Source organism: Gymnodraco acuticeps, unplaced genomic scaffold (assembly GCF_902827175.1).
Source record: "Gymnodraco acuticeps unplaced genomic scaffold, fGymAcu1.1, whole genome shotgun sequence".
NCBI classification, from domain to species: Eukaryota; Metazoa; Chordata; class Actinopteri; order Perciformes; family Bathydraconidae; genus Gymnodraco; species Gymnodraco acuticeps.
This window is the reverse complement of record NW_022991920.1, coordinates 345,157-364,075: the sequence shown is the minus strand read 5'-3', so window position 1 is coordinate 364,075 and position 18,919 is coordinate 345,157. Positions and strand designations below refer to the sequence as shown.

Sequence of the window (18,919 nt, the reverse complement as noted above, 5' to 3'; positions counted from 1 at the left end):
CTGTAGACTCTCACATTCCTTTACTTTACACATTTCTGTTCAACTGTACCACTTTTTCTGCACTGCTCTCAACTTCACATTCAATTACTGCACATATTGAATTTTATTTTTATTTTCTGAGTATTTAGTCATAATTTACTTTGTTTTATAATTACATTTGACGTGAATATTTTTCAATTTTGTACTGTTATCATAGTTTTTATAATAGTTCTCCCCCTTTTCTTACAATTAATGTTCCTTTATGTATGCACCATTACACACCAAAGCAGTTTCCTTGCATGTTTGGCTATAAGCCTGAATTATTCTGATTTGTTTATTACTTATGATAATGGAGACAGTGCAATTGAATCCTCTTTAAGTGTATTTTTATTGAAAAGTACCATTTAAAACGATTGCCTTAGGATAGGGAATATCTAAAGTGTTCATTATGTCAATTATGTGTGTCTTGATGCTCGTTGCTTAAGAACCAGTTGTCCTCTAGTTCTGTGAAAAGTAATGCAAAGACTCTTATCAATCAATCAATGTTTATTTATATAGCCCAATATCACAAATGTTACATTTGTCTCAGTGGACTTCACAGTTTGTACAAAATCTCAGTATGACAATACGACACCCTCTGTCCTTAGACCCTCTGTCCTTAGACCCTCACATCGTACAAGGAAAAACTTCCGGAGAAAACCCACAGTTTAAAGGGAACATGGGAGAAACCTCAGGGAGAGCAACAGAGGAGGGATCCCTCTCCCAGGACGGACAGACGTGCAATAGATGCCGTGTGTAAATTGAAAAGATAATACATTTGCAACATAGGTAGTCCAAATGTTTGGAAATGCATGTGTCTGTAATAAGAAGATGAATCCACGAGGATGTCCATCCAGGACCTATGATCCAGGACCACAGCCACGACTCAAGATCCAGGGCTCGGGATCCAGGACACAGGACCGCAGGATCATCCATGACTCCGGATCCCGGCGTATATAGACACCAAAAAGAAAGACATTTGGGGAAGCTGGGTTAATCGGAACATGAGAGTACACAGGTATAGACAGAGAGAAGGAAGAAGTAAGATGTCCCCCGACAAACTAAGCCTATATCAGCAAAACTAGGGGCTGAATCTAATCAGCCCTAACTATAAGCTTTATCAAAAAGGAAGGTCTTAAGCGCACTCTTAAAAACGGATAGGGTGTCTGCCGCCCGAACACAAACTGGAAGCTGATTCCACAAATGTGGAGCTTGATAAGAAAAGGCTCTGGCTCCCATTGTACTTTTAGAGACTCTAGGAACAACCAGCAACCCTGCATTCTTGGAACGCAATGCCCTAGTAGGACAGTAGGGTATAATGAGTTCTTTAAGGTAAGATGGCGCCTGCCCATTAAGGGCTTTGTAGGCGAGAAGAAGAATTTTAAATGATATCCTGTGTTCTATAGGGAGCCAGTGTAAGGCAGCCAGAACAGGAGTAATGTGGTCCCTTTTCCTAACTCTGGGGAATTACTTATCAAAGTAATCATCAGTATCCCTGCATTCAATCTCATATCAGTGTGTGTGTGTGTGTGTGTGTGTGTGTGTGTGTGTGTGTGTGTGTGTGTGTGTGTGTGTGTGTGTGTGTGTGTGTGTGTGTGTGTGTGTGTGTGTGTGTGTGTGTGTGTGTGTGTATTGGAGTGTGTACCTTTTATAGTGTTCAATAATTCAGCAGCAGAAGACGTTGTTACATCTCTGATTTCCTGCCCGATGTTGTTGTTTAACGCCTGTCGCTATCTCTGGAAACAGGAAGTACTTGGAAGCATGGTGGAGGGTAAAGAAGAATGGGGGGGGGGAATGACTTTGACTAAAAAAAATTCTGGAAGGAGAGAGATAGAGAGTGTGTTAGAGGCGGAGCGGGGGAGAGTTAAGTGGCGTGTATTCAGGATTATTGATTCCTGGATGCCTGCACTGAGGCTAACCTCGCAAGTTTATTTTTCCATCATGTGTGAGTGTGAATAGTCGGCGGTCATCAGTGGATCTCTACGAATAGATTGGAGCCTGTCAGGCTGGATAAAAACTGAGGCGTTGCGGTTTCATCCATATGACACACTTCACATGATAAACTATAGAAACGAAGAAAGCAGAAGAAGGCGTTAGTGACGCTTTCACTGCTGCCGTTCCTCCCAATCTGTAAATGTGTAACCCTGATCTCTTCGTGAGGTGCTGTTTCTGTCAGCTTTGAAAACATATTCTTCATACTTTCTATGCTTTCAATTACATCTAGATTGAAAATAAAATGTGGATTCTTGCTATTTATTGACCTATTTGCCTTTGAAATAACAGAAAGAGTACACTTGACATTCACTTGGCTCTTTAAGAAGGAAGTGTAGGTGGTTTGAAATGCTCTACTGTTAATTACAAATATTTCACATCACTCGTCTCGTCTCAATTTTCCGTGTTCATAGAAACAACTCATCCTTGAAGTCTTATTGCAATTCAGAAATGTAAAAATGTATTAAAATACTGTACATTCTTACTATTAATGAATAAGTATCTCTGCAAAACAGAGTTTAAGAGAAACGCCAGTCATTTTTTATTTTGTTATAATAATAACACGTATTTATTAGCATTACATTTTCAGTCATTCATTTTTTTCATGTGGAGATCAATGTTATAGATTTGATTTGACTAGAAACAAACCGTAATAAAAAGCATTAAGGAATATGTTTATTTGTTTTATTTTGTATTTCCTGAGACAGTTTCCTTCCATGGCTGTTTTAATTTTCACATTGTTCAATAACATTTCATTTCATTTCAAACCTTTATTTATACAGATAAATCCCATTGAGATAATTGATCTCTTTTTCAAGGGAGACCTGCTCAAGTAGTTCCACATGAAACATAAAAACATATATAGAACAACAAAAGGACATCATACAGCATCATTTACATAATTATCCACATAAACAGGTACTTATAGCTTCCGATTGACTAGCATCCAACCGAGCTTTAAAAACATTTAGTGGCACCAGATTGTTCAGTTTCCATTTGTAACCTTTAATGGAAAATCATTTGATTCTGATTAGCAAGTTGGTCTAAAATGGGGATTCAGTGGGAAGTGGTGGAGGTAGGTTTTATTCAGTCTATCATTCAGTCTTGCACCTTAGAGCTATTGGGGAAAAAACTAATACTTTAACATCCTTTACTTTAATATTTATTTAACCTTTCGATACAAATTACACACACAAAAAAACGTAGAACCACAATCTTATCTCAACACACTTTTAAATTGACATTAATGTTACACAGATAACACACACACACACACACACACACACACACACACACACACACACACACACACACACTGATAACACATAATAACAACCCATGTTTCTGATTTGGAAATGTCAACCTGTCACCTATAATAAATAACTAAAGATGCAGCTTTTCTATTCCTCCACTTTGAAGGGATGTATTTGCTGAGGGAGAAAGAGGATGTCAGTCCTGAAAGGTCACAGAAAGCTTTTACCTGCTTTGTGCGAGACTGATTTCCCAACAACAACATCTCTTGTTCAGCACACAAGAATAAAAGAAATAAAAGATTATTTTCAGGTAAAACCCAAGGCCAAATATTCTCTTGTTATCGACACACACTGTCTGCAGCTCTGGTCAGATGAAAGTCCTTGAAAATGACAACAATAAATGAATGGAGCTTGATCTGTGCAACAGATGATTATTAAACTTCAAATAATAGGAACGAAAAAGTTCATTTTTCACGTGACAACTTTGAATAGAAATCCAGAAATGTTATAATTTGATACATTGTTTCAAGTTTTTAACAGTTGCATGATAAATGTGTTCATCTTATTGGTGTTAAATAGTATTTTTTAATGGATTGGTTCCTTTTTTATATAAAAGCAGCACTACAAATATCTTTGTTATTAACTTTTACATATATAATTTCGTATTTGTACTGAACGTTACAGCTTCTAAATGCTGCTTGTGTAAATGTTGACCTCTTCCTCTATGTATATGTTATTCTGTTACCTCCTGGTGTGTGTGTGTGTGTGTGTGTGTGTGTGTGTGTGTGTGTGTGTGTGTGTGTGTGTGTGTGTGGTGTGTGTGTGTGTGTGTGTGTGTGTGTGTGTGTGTGTGTGTGTGTGTGTGTGTGTGTGTGTGTGTGTGTGTGTGTGTGTGTGTGTGTGTGTGTGTGGCCTAGCCTTACTATCCTTGTGTGGACCTAAATATTATTACACAGTCACGTGTGGGGACTGGCTTCCTTTATGGGGACAAAATGTGTGTGTGTGTGTGTGTGTGTGTGTGTGTGTGTGTGTGTGTGTGTGTGTGTGTGTGTGTGTGTGTGTGTGTGTGTGTGTATGTGTGTGTGGCCTAGCCTTACTATCCTTGTGTGGACCTAAATATGTTTACACAGTCACGTGTGGGGACTGGCTTCCTTTATGGGGACAAAATGTGTGTGTGTGTGTGTGTGTGTGTGTGTGTGTGTGTGTGTGTGTGTGTGTGTGTGTGTGTGTGTGTGTGTGTGTGTGTGTGTGTGTGTGTGTGTGTGTGTGTGTGTGGCCTAGCCTTACTATCCTTGTGTGGACCTAAATATGTTTACACAGTCACGTGTGGGGACTGGCTTCCTTTATGGGGACAAAATGGACAAAATTCCCCACAAGGGGAATCATTAATTTTAGGGTGAAGACGTGGTTAGGGTTAGGTTGTGGAAGAGCGTAAGGCTCCGGAGGAGCCCTGCGTGGTGCACTGGCTCTCGGTAAATAGGCGTTTAAGGGTTAGGGTTAGGTGTGTGTGTGTGTGTGTGTGTTTTTCTGTGTTTTTCTATATGTGTGTGATATGTAAAAGTGAGTGAGTGTGAGTGTGCATTGATATTCTGAGCCAGACTGGTCTGCAGCATTAAGCTTAATACATAGAGCCCAGAGAGCTGTGGTTCAACTCAGCCAGAGAAGGAACACACACACACACACACACACACACACACACACACACACACACACACACAGACACACACACACACACACACACACACACACACACACACACACACACACACACACACACACACACACACACACACACACACACACACTTGCAGTTAAGGTTTTGCTCTAAAGTCGTGCCATTGTCTGCAGGTATTTTGAGGAGATTTGACTGGTACTCCTGCCTGTTCTGCCCCCTGTAAAGAAACCCTGTTGTTTGCATAGGAAAGTTAACAATAATGCTGCCGAAAGTCGTAGTATTTCCGCTTACATCCACCTTGCTCAATTTGCTAATAAAAATCCTAATATGAAACTCCCAAACTTTGTACAAACTGCACATAAAACACATGTCTACATTGCATGGATCTTCTATCCACCTGTTGTCATACATTTTCTCAATTAAACAACTGAAATGTAACACACTTAGCAAAGGAACATAGTGCTTACACTTCCTCTTAAGAGACAAAAGGAGACACAGACACATTCACACCAGAAACCTTTCAATCACGAATGCTCTCTCCACTCATCCAGACCCCCATTACTTCCCATTGTTTTCAGCATCCATTAATCCATCAAACATTTCCCATATGGTGCCTGAGTAATGTGATTTGTTCACAACAGATTGGAGCGCTTTTCAATGCATGAGCACGGCTCTGCTCTAAATACAGTACATTTACAAGACTAGCCGTAGAGAACGCAGCTGCAAATCCCACACATTTTTACACACACACACACACACATGCACACACACACACACACACACACACACACACACACACACACACACATGCACGCACACACACGCACAAACACACACACTCCCGCGTGCGTTGAAGCTTGCCGGTGGGCATGTCTGAAACTCGACCAACAACCAATCACATGAATCTCCCGCCCCGGACACACAAGCACACGGTTTGATTGGCTAGAGCTTGTACTGGCATATGATTTGATTGGCTGACGCTTCCGTCGAAGCTTCAAAAGTTGAACATTGCTCTACTTTTGAAGCGAGCAACGCGAAGCGACGGAACCACAATGCAGTTCGGCAAAGCGTGACGTCAAAGTGAATGGGCATAAGCGTTGAAGCTTCAACGCACGCCGCCGCGTGGACGGGCCGTCCCTGCCACTCTCTTTGATGGTGGGCTAAATAGTTTGTTGATGCTTTGACAAAGTCTTCCTGTTGACTGTTGAAAGACGTGGCTCCGATGTTTCGATGTCTTTTAGCCTTGACGCCCAGTTCTTTTGATTTAGTAATTTATTTAGTAACTTAAGTGGGGGTACTTTCCCCCTTGGTGTCTGAGTTATCATCATGTTTGCTTTAAAGTCTCACAAAGGGACAGCTAAGATTCTTCACTGTACTGAGCTTTGGGACCTTCTCCCCCTTCTTTGTATTTTAATTGACACAAGCGGCTTCCCTTAGTATATATCACACATCATGATTAGTGGGTTAGGGTTCCAAAACATGTCGTTATTGCCTTTATTGGATCAAGGTACGCTGTCTAACTTATAATGTATGAATGAGATAACCGGAATGGTTATTTCATTCATACATTAGAAGTTAGACAGCGTAACCATTCCGGCTATTCACTATTGTCGATAAAGTTTGTTTGAAGCTCAGTGCTTTGTGTGCAGAATTCTATTTTGTTTTTTCACTTTTTACTGCCCCAAACTTCCATTTAGTAATTTTGTTTTCTTTCATCCCATTCCCTTTGTTTTTCTTCTGCTGTTGGAATCTCAAAATAGATTTGGTTCAAATGTTTAAAAGTGTTGGTGCGTTTAAAGTCCTTGGTGCCTGCTTGTCTTACCAGATACGATCTTTCTAGAAATCCTCTTGGCTTGCTGTACATTGAGAACCATTAGTTTGACAGCTCTCTTAACCTCCTCTGCTCATTTGTTTCTCCTTTCCCAGCTGTTTGAAGGAAAACACTTCCTCCTGTACGGTTCAAGGTGTTCCGTTTACTTCCATTGTCTTGTAAATTGCACAACTGAGCAACATTTTAGCCCCGTTAGCTCTTTTATAAACAAACGTTATTTTTCTCTTCAAGGACATCCGTGTGTGTGTGTGTGTGTGTGTGTGTGTGTGTGTGTGTGTGTGTGTGTGTGTGTGTGTGTGTGTGTGTGTGTGTGTGTGTGTGTGTGTGTGTGTGTGTGTGTGTGTGTGTGTCCTTTATTATTAATGGATCCACACAATGCATTTGAGACTTCAAACACTGAACAATTACACCAGGAGGGACTACTAGTCTCTGTCTGAGACAAAGCCTTCAGTGTGTGTGTGTGTGTGTGTGTGTGTGTGTGTGTGTGTGTGTGTGTGTGTGTGTGTGTGTGTGTGTGTGTGTGTGTGTGTGTGTGTGTGTGTGTGTGTGTGTGTGTGTGTGTGTGTGTGTGTGTGTGTGTGTGTGTGTGTGTGTGTGGTGCCTCTTTGTAGTAATTACTACTGATGCAATTGTTTTGTTTAAACAGTACACTGCATTTATAATGATAAATGTTGGGAGGCTGGAATCTCCTCAAGAGTCCTGATTACAGACTATTTGTGAGGCTGAATATATATTTACTGCATGTACAGAGCAAAAATACATTTATCAACAACTTCCATTTCCTGCTAAAGCTGGAATAAATTGTACATTTTTATTACAACAATCTCTCAGCGCTTCAGTGTTAAATATTGTCTGACACAAGCACTTCACAAGATTAGTGAGCAACTTGTATTTCTTTACCTCTGTAAAATGCTGACATCACTATGTAACTTGCCTTCTATTGGCTAGCGCTCCAACACATTGTACGTGAACTTATCAGGTACATAATTTGACAGTTTGAATGGCACTCTGTGGAGTTTTCAGCAAAGAAACGTCCTCTTTATATTCAGTTATTCTCTTAGCACTCATTTATCCTTTGAGGCACATAAAGTGAGTCATATTATCAAAACATTTGCAATTAGAAAAATGTGATTGCATTCTTCACAAGCATGTAAACGTGTTTTCATTCAGCCCTAAATGTTCGGGACGACGCTGCATTTATTGGCCCTTTACCTTGTCTTGAGAACAATGTTTCTGACTAAAGGACAAACGTTCGAAATATTTTTCTGACTCATTAAACAACAGAGTGTTACAGAGAGCTGTCCGTCATGTAGTTACTGTACGTGTGACGAAATCTCTCCAACTGTATTCATTTGTTGAGTTTTTTCGTGTGTGTTTTTCCCTCCAATATGAAAACATATTTGTCACCATTGTAAACCACATTGGGTCTACTCTGTAAAGCCTCATATCGATCACTCTCTCCTGAAACTAGTAAGGGTCTGCTGAGAGAACCCTTTTACTTTAAAGTGAGCCTCACTATTTATTTAGTTTTTCACTTAAACTGTTCTGAGTGATTCTCTGTGACCCATATTGATTTTTAATTCTTCCTTACTGGGTATCATCCAACTCCGTCTGTCTCATCGTGTCTAACATGGACACAAACACGCTACAAATCATCCCACATCCATAAAGTATCTACACACTGCTCCTATGTAATGGATTTCCCCCAGAAGTTATCAGATTGTTAGATAATTGTTCCTACAGATGGGTAGTCCTCATGCATACAAATGTAGTTTTGTTTCCCGCTGCAATCAGATACCGATCAGAACAGGTTGAAGTAATCGAGGTCCTGCTGCTACCAACTCGGCTCAGGTCATTGTGAGAGAAAAGTGCAGATGCAAGGCGGATTATGCACTGTGAAGCTGACCATTGAGCGGCCCGACCAAGCAAGGAGGCAGAGAGTTCAAATACAACCCGGTGTGGGCATTTATTCATTGTGGTACATGACACAGCCTCAATATGACTGTCTCACGTGAACACAGTCACCAGCAACAAGGATCTCACACACACCAACTAAGGTAAGGTAAGATACGTTTATTTATATAGCACATTTCAGACGCAGAGGCAATTCAAAGTGCTTTACATGATCATTAACACATGATAGTAGAACAGAGAGGAACACAATAAATCAACATAATGGAATAACAGTTTCATAAAAACAATGCATTAATGAGATATCAAATAGTTTAAAAACGACATACGGTAAGTGCTAAAACAAGTTAAAAGGCTTCTGGGTAAGCAGCTGTAAAAAGTAGTGTTTTTAGCCTTGACTTTAAAGAACTCAGCGTTGGTGAAGACCTCAGGTTTTCTGGAAGTTTATTCCATTTGTGGGGAGCATAAAAACTAAAAGCAGCTTCGGCGTGTTTGGTTCTGAGCCGGGGAACAATGAGTAAGCCCGCCCCCGATGATCTCAGAGCTCTGGGGGGCTCGTAACAGGAAAACAGAACCTAAATACACACAGGACTAATCAAACCAACAAGACACAGGTGAGGAGGGAGGAGAACACACAGGACTAATCAAACCAACAAGACACAGGTGAGGAGGGAGGAGAACACACAGGACTAATCAAACCAACAAGACACAGGTGAGGAGGGAGGAGAACACACAGGACTAATCAAACCAACAAGACACAGGTGAGGAGGGAGGAGAACACACAGGACTAATCAAACCAACAAGACACAGGTGAGGAGGGAGGAGAACACACAGGACTAATCAAACCAACAAGACACAGGTGAGGAGGGAGGAGAACACACAGGACTAATCAAACCAACAAGACACAGGTGAGGAGGGAGGAGAACACACAGGACTAATCAAACCAACAAGACACAGGTGAGGAGGGAGGAGAACACACAGGACTAATCAAACCAACAAGACACAGGTGAGGAGGGAGGAGAACACACAGGACTAATCAAACCAACAAGACACAGGTGAGGAGGGAGGAGAACACACAGGACTAATCAAACCAACAAGACACAGGTGAGGAGGGAGGAGAACACACAGGACACCAGGTGAACACAATCACCAGCAACAGACAAGACGGGAGGGGGAACACTTTTCAAACTAAAACAGGCAGATCGTGACAAATAGATGCATCAATTACTCTCTACTGCCAACCTCCTGTCCCTCCCCACCCGGACCAACCTCAAGTCCTGGGGCGACAGAGCCTTCTCCGTTGCTGCACCCACCCTCTGGAACTCACTACCCCAATCCATCAGAGATTCTTCCTCCCTCACAGCATTCAAAACATCACTCAAAACCCACCTGTTCAACACTGCATTCAACCACTGACCCCCCCCCCCTATTTTCTGTTTTGTTTATCTCTTTTTGTATTTCTTTGTTATCTATTTTTTTTTCTTTTTTTTTCTTTCTCTTGTCTTTTTTTCTTTCTTAATTCTCTGTCAAAGCGTCTTTGAGTTTCATGAAAAGCGCTATAAAAGTCCCATGTATTATTATTATTATTATTATTATATATTCACATGCTTCCTGTGTAATGTTTTAGCGTGGAACACATTAATATGCTTCGCCAATAATGAAGCTATATCCTACGTAACGGAGGCCGAGATCTACGGCCCCAGAGATCACCTCCGTTACATGCACAATGTAAAAGAGGTGGACGAACTACACGGAGGTTTGATGAAGCGTGGGTGCTTACAACGATCTTCAAATCACTGAGGCACCTTTCAGTGTCTGTGTGAGCAAACTGGGTTTTAAAGAGGATTCTGCTCATTTTCAGGTTCATATTTGTACTTTGTGTCTCTACTGGGACATGTCAAAAAGCTCTTTATTGTTTTCATACTGCCTGTGCTGCAGCACCTCTTTCCACCCTCTGTCTGAAACCAGAGCCCAGTCTGCTCTGATTGGTTAGCTGGTCGGCTCTGTTGTGAAAAACTTCAAAAAGCATTAATAGGGCTCCTTAAACATAGCTTACAAACCTACTCATTTGACATAAAAAGCATATTTTCTTTGGTCTACACTGCTATTGGGGCGGTGGGGGCGAAGTCGATAGGGACTTGGCTTGGCAACTGGAAGGTCACCAGTTCAAGTCCCAAGGCAAGACCAAGTGCTACCGAGGTGTCCCTGAGCAAGGCACCGTTCCCTACACTGCTCCCCGGGCGCCGTTCAAAATGGCAGCACACTGCTCCTAACACAGGATGGGTCAAATGCAGAGAAACAATTTCCCCACGGGGATTAATAAAGTATATCAATATATCATCTGTTCCATTGCCTAACTAAGTATACTTGTTGCCTTAACTGTATGTTTGTTAAGTGAGTAAACCTACTTTAAGGTTCCTTTTGAAAAGACTGTATGCCATGCAAAGAGTTTGTCTCCGAATACATCTGAGTATTTCTTTTTAGGGACTATTTTGATACCATCATCTGGATCAGAGTGATGGTGGCACCACACCATGCAGAGCAGTGATATGTCCTTTTTGCTTAATTTCTCCATCTCCTCTTGGGATATCCTGGGTTTCCCTCTCAGAGCAGCTGGTGTGTCCTAGTTTCTCAGGGGATCCACTCCCAGTAAATCAATAAGTGGACTGAGGAGGAGCAGCGACTCGACCATGTCCTTGATCACTGACCTTTTCAATTCTAAACACAGTATGTGGAGAGTGGGTAGACAGCAATAAAGTGAAGAGCCTGTCTATACTGACAGGGTGGAAATTGCTCTGAGCCTTTCTGGTCTGAGATATTTCTGCAGGGCTGTTGATGGGGAAATGCAGTTTGGTTGAAGTGGCTTTTAGGACCAACATTAGGAGGAGTTAAATGCAATTCTTAGTGTTTTTAATTGGATCTCACTGGACTTCTTTGTATGCTTGTGTTATTCAAATACTGCGAATAACGTCTCTTTATTTTAGATTAATGTATGTCGTTTTAACTTGAAATTAATGATAGTAAACAACAGTATAGAAACAAAAAGATAACACATTCCTCTGCTGCTCCATGCACTATAAGCAATGGTGTGTAAAGCATTTGTTGCCATGTCACGTCTTGACCCACAATTGGCAGGAAAGCATGTTTTCCCTGGAGATGTAGGGGTCTGATTCCCTGAGAGAATCCCTGAGAGGAAACACCTACACACAGATGGAAAAGCTCCATGGTGCCAGAGCAACACAGAGCCATGAGGAGGCTGCGGTGACAGATGAAGATGGAGAATAAATCAACGCAGAAAAACAAATCAGAAACCCCCGACTAGAGAACCTAGGAAGCTCCTCAACAGTTGGTGAATATAAGAAGGATCTTATCTAGAGGATTTGTATCCAAAGCTTCTGAAACACTATCCCTACATCTGGCTGCGGGATGTGATTGCGTGGCTGAAAACCAGTAGCAAGGAGCCGGTTGTGTTGAATAATCTATATTATATGATCGTGTATTAAAAGCCATGCTCTTGAGTTTCCTCCTTTAGTTCAGCGGTTCCCAACATGTGAGCCGCGGCCCCCTAGTGGTCCACAAAGGCATTGCAAGTGGGCCGCCAAATCATGTTCCTTTAATCCCACTCTTCGTGTCGAGCCACCCCTTGATTTTTTGTGGCAATATTTTTTTCCAAAATAAATTGTATTTTGAATCTACTCTTCAAACACTTTAAATTAAGATTACTCCTTGATTGACTTTTAAAAATATGTATTTTAGCCAGAAGAATAGTTGTATTTATTAACTGTCTTCATCTAAAAGCCCAAATAAATGTAAATTCAATATTTGCCGCCAAATCATTTGCAAAACATTATGATTTTTTTTTGTATTTGAACCTCTTTTCCTTTCTCTTGTTCGATCCTCCTTAGCAACGGTCATTACAGTCCTTGACAGCGGTCTGTTCTACTGGATTTACAACGTGTCACATGTTCTGAATCGACCAATCAGAACTTTATTTAGCCTCCGTATTGTTTATGGTTGAATGTGGGCCGCGAAAAACATTTTGATTCTTAAGTGGGCCCTGAGTTGAAAAAGGTTGGGAACCACTGATTTAGTTTATCTGAAGAGACCTTTGTACCATGAATGTGCATGTATGTTTGAAGCATGTTATTAGGATCTTGGAAGTTGTGATTGTAAAGGTCCAAAGGTATAGTGCTGTGTAAACTAAAAAGAAGTGTATAAAACCTGTGAGATTATGTTATTCTTTAGATCAGGGGTGTCAAACTCAAATACACAGTGGGCCAAAATAAAATAATGTGTACTAGTCGAGGGCCGGACTGGTTCAATGTTTATTGCAACACTTATTGAAATGAACTTATTGCACATATTAAACCTGGAACTAACAAAGCTAAAATGATTGCCTATAAAAACAACATTAAACATTAAATAACCAGCTGCATTCATTTCTTATGGCTCTATCTGCAGCTTTTCCAGAGTCATTTCTTATGATTATATTTTCCCACAGGCCAACAACAGCTTCAACAAAACATTTCCCTCAAAGAGAAAACCAAACATGCCCTGTTGTCGTGAGAGAGAAAGTGCAGAAGGAAACATCCATTAAACTCAGTGTGCTGCTCTGTGATGCTAGTTCAAGCAGATACTTGGCATCTCATCTCGGGTGCAAGGTCATCAATGTTTGGGCTCAGGCTCTGAGCGGAGGAGACCCTCAGGATGGAGTGAAGGTGTGCGTGCAATATACCGGAGGGCCAGATCTAATAGGAATTAGAAATTATCCTGCGGGCCGAAATTAAATCCACCAAGGGCCTGATTTGGCCCCCGGGCCTTAAGTTTGACGCATGTGCTTTAGACAGACACATATACTCTTGGCGGACTTGACGCAAGTATTCTGGCTCTTATACTGTTATACAACAATATAATAATTCCTTCAGTCAGCAGTGTGTCTCTGTTTCTATTTTGTTATATTTGGTTATGTCTTGAGTGTCTAGGTTTCGGATCCAGTTGCACCAGTTCAAATTGAACATGGTTATACGGAAAGTCAATAAATGGTAACTCTAGATTTGCGAAACCTCTCGTGAGACTAAATTACCGACGACCTATCCTAACCTTAACCATCAGAGGTCAATGCCTTACCTCAATGATCTCGAGAGACTTTTGCGTATTGAAGGTTAATCAAGATAAGACCCTATTATGCTTTTTGGGGGTTTTCCCTTTCCCCTTAGTGTGATATTATTATTATTATTAGGATCAATCTAAAGGACTTTCCTTCTTAGCGAGCATATACATTTTTCAAGGACCTTTTTCATCAAAGACATGCTTGTAGAGTACTCGCTCCAGCACACCAAGAGATACACTGCAGATAAATAATGAAACGTGCAAATAGAAGGAACAAAAGGAGTTCACAGGTAGCTGTTATATAAACACCATTTCATCTTATCAAGATATGTGAAGAGAGAATTTCTCACCTTAAATTCAGGTTTATTAAATATCGATCTGACAGCATGGTGCATTTTGTCCGTCAAGTGAGATCGATGCGAGTGTTTGAAGGCAGACACTAATATTTTACAGCTAGATTTATCCTAGTGAGAGTAAGCAGCCCCTCATAGCAGGGTTTCACTAAGAGGTTAGACTTTAAGCAACAGATGCAACACGACTGTAGAGCTTTCCAGGAATCCATCCCAAATCTATTTAAGTATCAAACACAACTCTGTGTCGTTCGCTTCTTCGTGAAGGACGGCAGCTGGATTTACAGCACTAACAATGTATTTTTTTTTTTAAGGAGACAAGTCACGGTCATTTCCAGGTTTTTATATTAGTATTTAGCAGGCCCGGACTGGCCATCGGGAGGACCGGGAGATTTCCCGATGACCTGGCCTGTTAAGTGGCCTGCTGGCCTGAGGAATTCTTTTTTTTATGTATATTGTGAACGCAACGCTGCGCAAATGTGGGTCTGACTCTGCCTCACAGAGGTAACTGGCTGTCTACATGATGTGGCCTGCCGACATGGCCACTTTCATACAGATCATACTAATGCCCTCGATTGGTCTCTGTGTGTCATTCAAGCTCGGGAGGGTGTGTGTATGTGTCGCGAGCGAGCGAGAGAGAAAGCGCGTGCACCGGTTACGTGTATTGTTGTTGTTAGCATCTGGTGCTAGCTAGCTGCGCTAACGGATATCATGAGCTGTCAACAAGGTGGAGGAGAGTCCTCTCCTGTCAGACTGAGCGACTGATAACTACAGCTCAGGTGAGGTAAAGGACTCTGAGTGTTTAGATAGTTAACTTAGTCTAAGTTCTCTGTGGGTCTCAAACGGTTTGGTCACCACAAAAGACAAAGAGGAGACAGGTGAGGCTGGTTCAGGAGCCCAGACACACTCACAACTATAAATGAACCAAAAACAAATAAATAAACAAGTTTCAATGTTTTTTCATATTGGATATGGTATGTTATTGGTTATGGCCATGTTCTTATGATTTTATGATTATTTAAATGTATACAGTTCTGTTTCATATGGGTGTAGTCTCTTTATTTCCCCCTCAAAGTGCACCAGATTGATGCTTAACTCCAACATTAAAAAAAAAACTTACCGGGGGAACATGCCCCCGGACCCCCCTAGAGGATTTGAGGTCCACCTCCACTTAAAATATGTTCACATGGATAGGTTCCTAAATAGATTTGCACATTTTATTTAAATAGTAACCCATGTCCATATGTTTATTTTTGGGTAGTAGATTTAAACTATAGGGCTATCACTATGGGCAGCAACGCTGTAAATATTGACAAATAAATCCAGCAAAATGGCACAAAAGAAAACTGGTAGTGGCCTGGCTGGGTGTATCATTCCCGGCCTGACTTATTGTCCCAGTCCGGCCCTGGTATTTAGTGTCTCTACTGTGACATTATTTTCCATCTCTTTTCACCCTCTGTCTAAAACCAGAGCCTAGTCTGCTCTGATTGGTTAGCTGGCCGGCTCTGTTGTGATTGGTCAACCGCTTAGAGATGTGTGGGAGAGAACTCCTTCTGCAGCGAACATTGTGATTTTAGCCTTTGCCGACCATTCACATGCACTACAACCTGTATAACACACTACAGGAAAACCCCCCAAAAGCAGCATTGGGCCCCTTTAATGATAATAGATACAGCCCAAGTATCTCCATTGTAAATATAACCTGGCTCCGTGCCATCTCAAACATGCCCTCTCAATGTGAAAGTCCTTTAAATAACCTTTCTGCCGCAGATAGTTTAGATAAAAAGGCTAATGGCTTCATACTGAAAGGTGCGGATTTAATTGAAACAGATTTCTCTACAAAAAAGACTAAAATAAAACATTCCCACCCTCCTGATAGAAGGTCTATAAAAACTCTCTGGAGTGTTCCACGTTTCACCTCAAAATTGGGGTTGAATTTTTCCACTTCCAAGTCACTGCTGTTTGTCCAAAGTCGATGAAGAAAAGGTATTGTGTGCGTGTGTATGTGTGTGTGTGTGTGTGTGTGTGTGTGTGGTGTGTGTGTGTGTGTGTGTGGTGTGTGTGTGTGTGTGTGTGTGTGTGTGTGTGTGTGTGTGTGTGTGTGTGGTGTGTGTGTGTGTGTGTGTGTGTGTGTGTGTGTGTTTGTGTGTGTGTGATCTCTGGGCTGGCCTGAGGATATTTCAGATTGCAGGCTAATCTGTCTGGGGATCAACTGTCCCCACAACCTCACCAACAGACACGTGTGTGGTGTGTGTGTGTGTGTGTGTGTGTGTGTGTGTGTGTGTGTGTGTGTGTGTGTGTGTGTGTGTGTGTGTGTGTGTGTGTGTGTGTGTGTGTGTGTGTGTGTGTATCTCCTGCCTGGAAGGCCTCCCTCTATAATGTGTGTGTATGATAAGTCTTTGTGATGTGACGTCTGTCATATCACTTACTGTCACTGCACTTTTGTGTGTGTGTGTGTGTGTGTGTGTGTGTGTGTGTGTGTGGGGGGGGGGGGGGAGTGGGGGTTGTGATGATGTGTGTGTGTGTTAGTGTGTATGTGCGAAAGAGGAGGCGAGCAAAATAAGATGTCAGGTGTCCAGTCTGTCACCCAAAGACAAGGTCACTCTAACCGCTGCTGACAGAATCCGCCTGTCACATAATAACAGGTTATTTAAGTAAAACAAACAAACAAGCAGTCTGCAATGAAATCTGTGTTGCGCCGCTCCTCTGTTTTAATGATTGAATGACCAAATCCTGTGACCTTGATTTTTTGTGATGCCTGGGAAAATGTCTTGTTACTGAACTGTTTTTTTCTTTGTGTTTTTGTGCAGGTTTGACTACCAGGAGCTGCTCCATAACTCCAGTTTCTGCCTGGTTCCCCGGGGCCGACGGCTCGGATCCTTCCGCTTTCTGGAGGCTCTGCAGGTGTGTGTGTGTGTGTGTGTGTGTGTGTGTGTGTGTGTGTGTGTGTGTGTGTGCGTGTGTGTGTGTGTATTGGTGTGTAAATCATGTGTATGATCTGCTGTGGATTATATGATTGCATACTGTTTATCTACGCAATTACATCAATGTGTGTGTGTGCATGGTGTGAGGATACGACAGCCCAATACGGGAAAGTGGAAGGTTCAGTATTCATTAGGTAAACTGTGTTATTTGATGGGTTTGAACGAACAGGTAAAAAGACAAAAGTATTTACCAGTTATGACGATTCAATGCTGTTTCAAAATGCATATGACCAATTTTTTTATTCATGTTATTTCTTATCTCCTAATGTAACATTCTTAATAGTACTTCATTGCAAAGTGTCCACACTGTCAGCAGGTTATTCTTATTCTGGTGGAGAAATCTTAAACCGAATCAAGTCTTTCTATTTCAGGTCTCAAAACAGTCACATTTAAAGATACGGAATTGGAACAATTTTTTGAAATGTGTGTGTAGTTTAACAATACAAACTCCTCCTTAGTTCATTAAATACTTCTTTCACATTGCTGGTAACATAACATGGTGCTTTGCAAAAGTTAATCAACATGTAGCCCTCAGGATTTCTTGGCTAACAGCCTCTGGAGCTGCAGCTGAGCACTTCATCAAATCAAGTTCCTGGTCTTCCTCGTAGCAACAGCTGATCTTATTACTATTGACAACCTGTCATTTCCCTGCCACAGAAAAAGCCTGTTTCTGTGGATACACCAGCGAGAAAAACCGAACCATCCTCAGACCTGACGTGTTCATCTTACATTAGCAACTTGTTCCCATCTGTCTCTGTGTTGTGTTGACATTAAGTATCTGACTCTGTCTTGTATTGTTTAAATTCTTTGTGTTTTTCCTCACTTTGCATGCGTGTGTGCGTCCTCTGTCGTCACAACGCAGAATCAGCTGCTGTCTATAGAGACATGATGGGTTAGGCCACCAATTGGCAACATACAATCTTGATAGGGATAGTGGTGGTCTAATGCAGGGGTTCCCAAAGTGGGGGTCGCGAGATGATTAAAAAATAAAATAATAAAATTAACAAATAATACTTTTTTATTATTATTATTATCATCATCAGTGTTTCCCACATAATTTGATTCTATTTGTAGGGGCACCCCCCCCCCCCCCCCCCCCCCCCCATGCAAATGAGCCATAATCTCATTAAATATGCGCATATTTTAATACTTTCAGGAACACAATTCTGAACATTGGAGAAAGTCAGGTTCGAAGTTCTTGTTTCATTTTGTAGTCATATTAGCATTTAAAGTTTTTACAGAAGGTATTTTTTATCACAAATCAGAAAATACTGTCAACAACCCTAAAATATCAATTTTCGCCATGTTTTTAGGTATACAATGTTATATAATTCAGGCTATGAATGATATATGAACAAACCCTTCGGTAAAAACCTTCATAATATTGATAGGAATATAACTGGAAGGTTTGGTGTCTCTACGTGCTACTGAAGTGGACATTTCTCACTCAGAAACATGAGAAAAAACTCATTTTGAGAAAACAACCTTTAAAGATTGCAGTGAGGCGCTACCTAAACCTTCCTGTTCTTTGGATGACAGCTTGCGCATCAACGCACTCCGTGAAGGTATTTCGTGTTCGGGATCATTTGTTTTTTGTATAACCTTGCTTCGTGCAAGTGACAATTGTTGTCGTCTTCTCTGTGAACGTTTTTATCGCTGTTTTTTTGCCATTTTGAGATTTAAATTTCCAGCGAAAGCAAAACCAGGAAGTGTTTTAGCACACCACGTGACGCATCTGAACGAATCACGTTGTCAGAAATTGACACCAGCCAATGAGATTTTGTTTCTTGGTTTAA

The 18,919-nt window shown here is 41.3% G+C and overlaps 1 protein-coding gene across 1 annotated transcript in view; it reads left to right on the top strand.

Moving 5' to 3' along the window:
- LOC117535645 (exostosin-1) overlaps positions 1-18,919 on the top strand; it is a 291,078-nt gene that overhangs the window by 202,474 nt on the left and 69,685 nt on the right. The window contains 1 exon segment of the mRNA XM_034200183.1: positions 16,950-17,043. Coding sequence (XP_034056074.1) covers positions 16,950-17,043 — 94 coding nt within the window.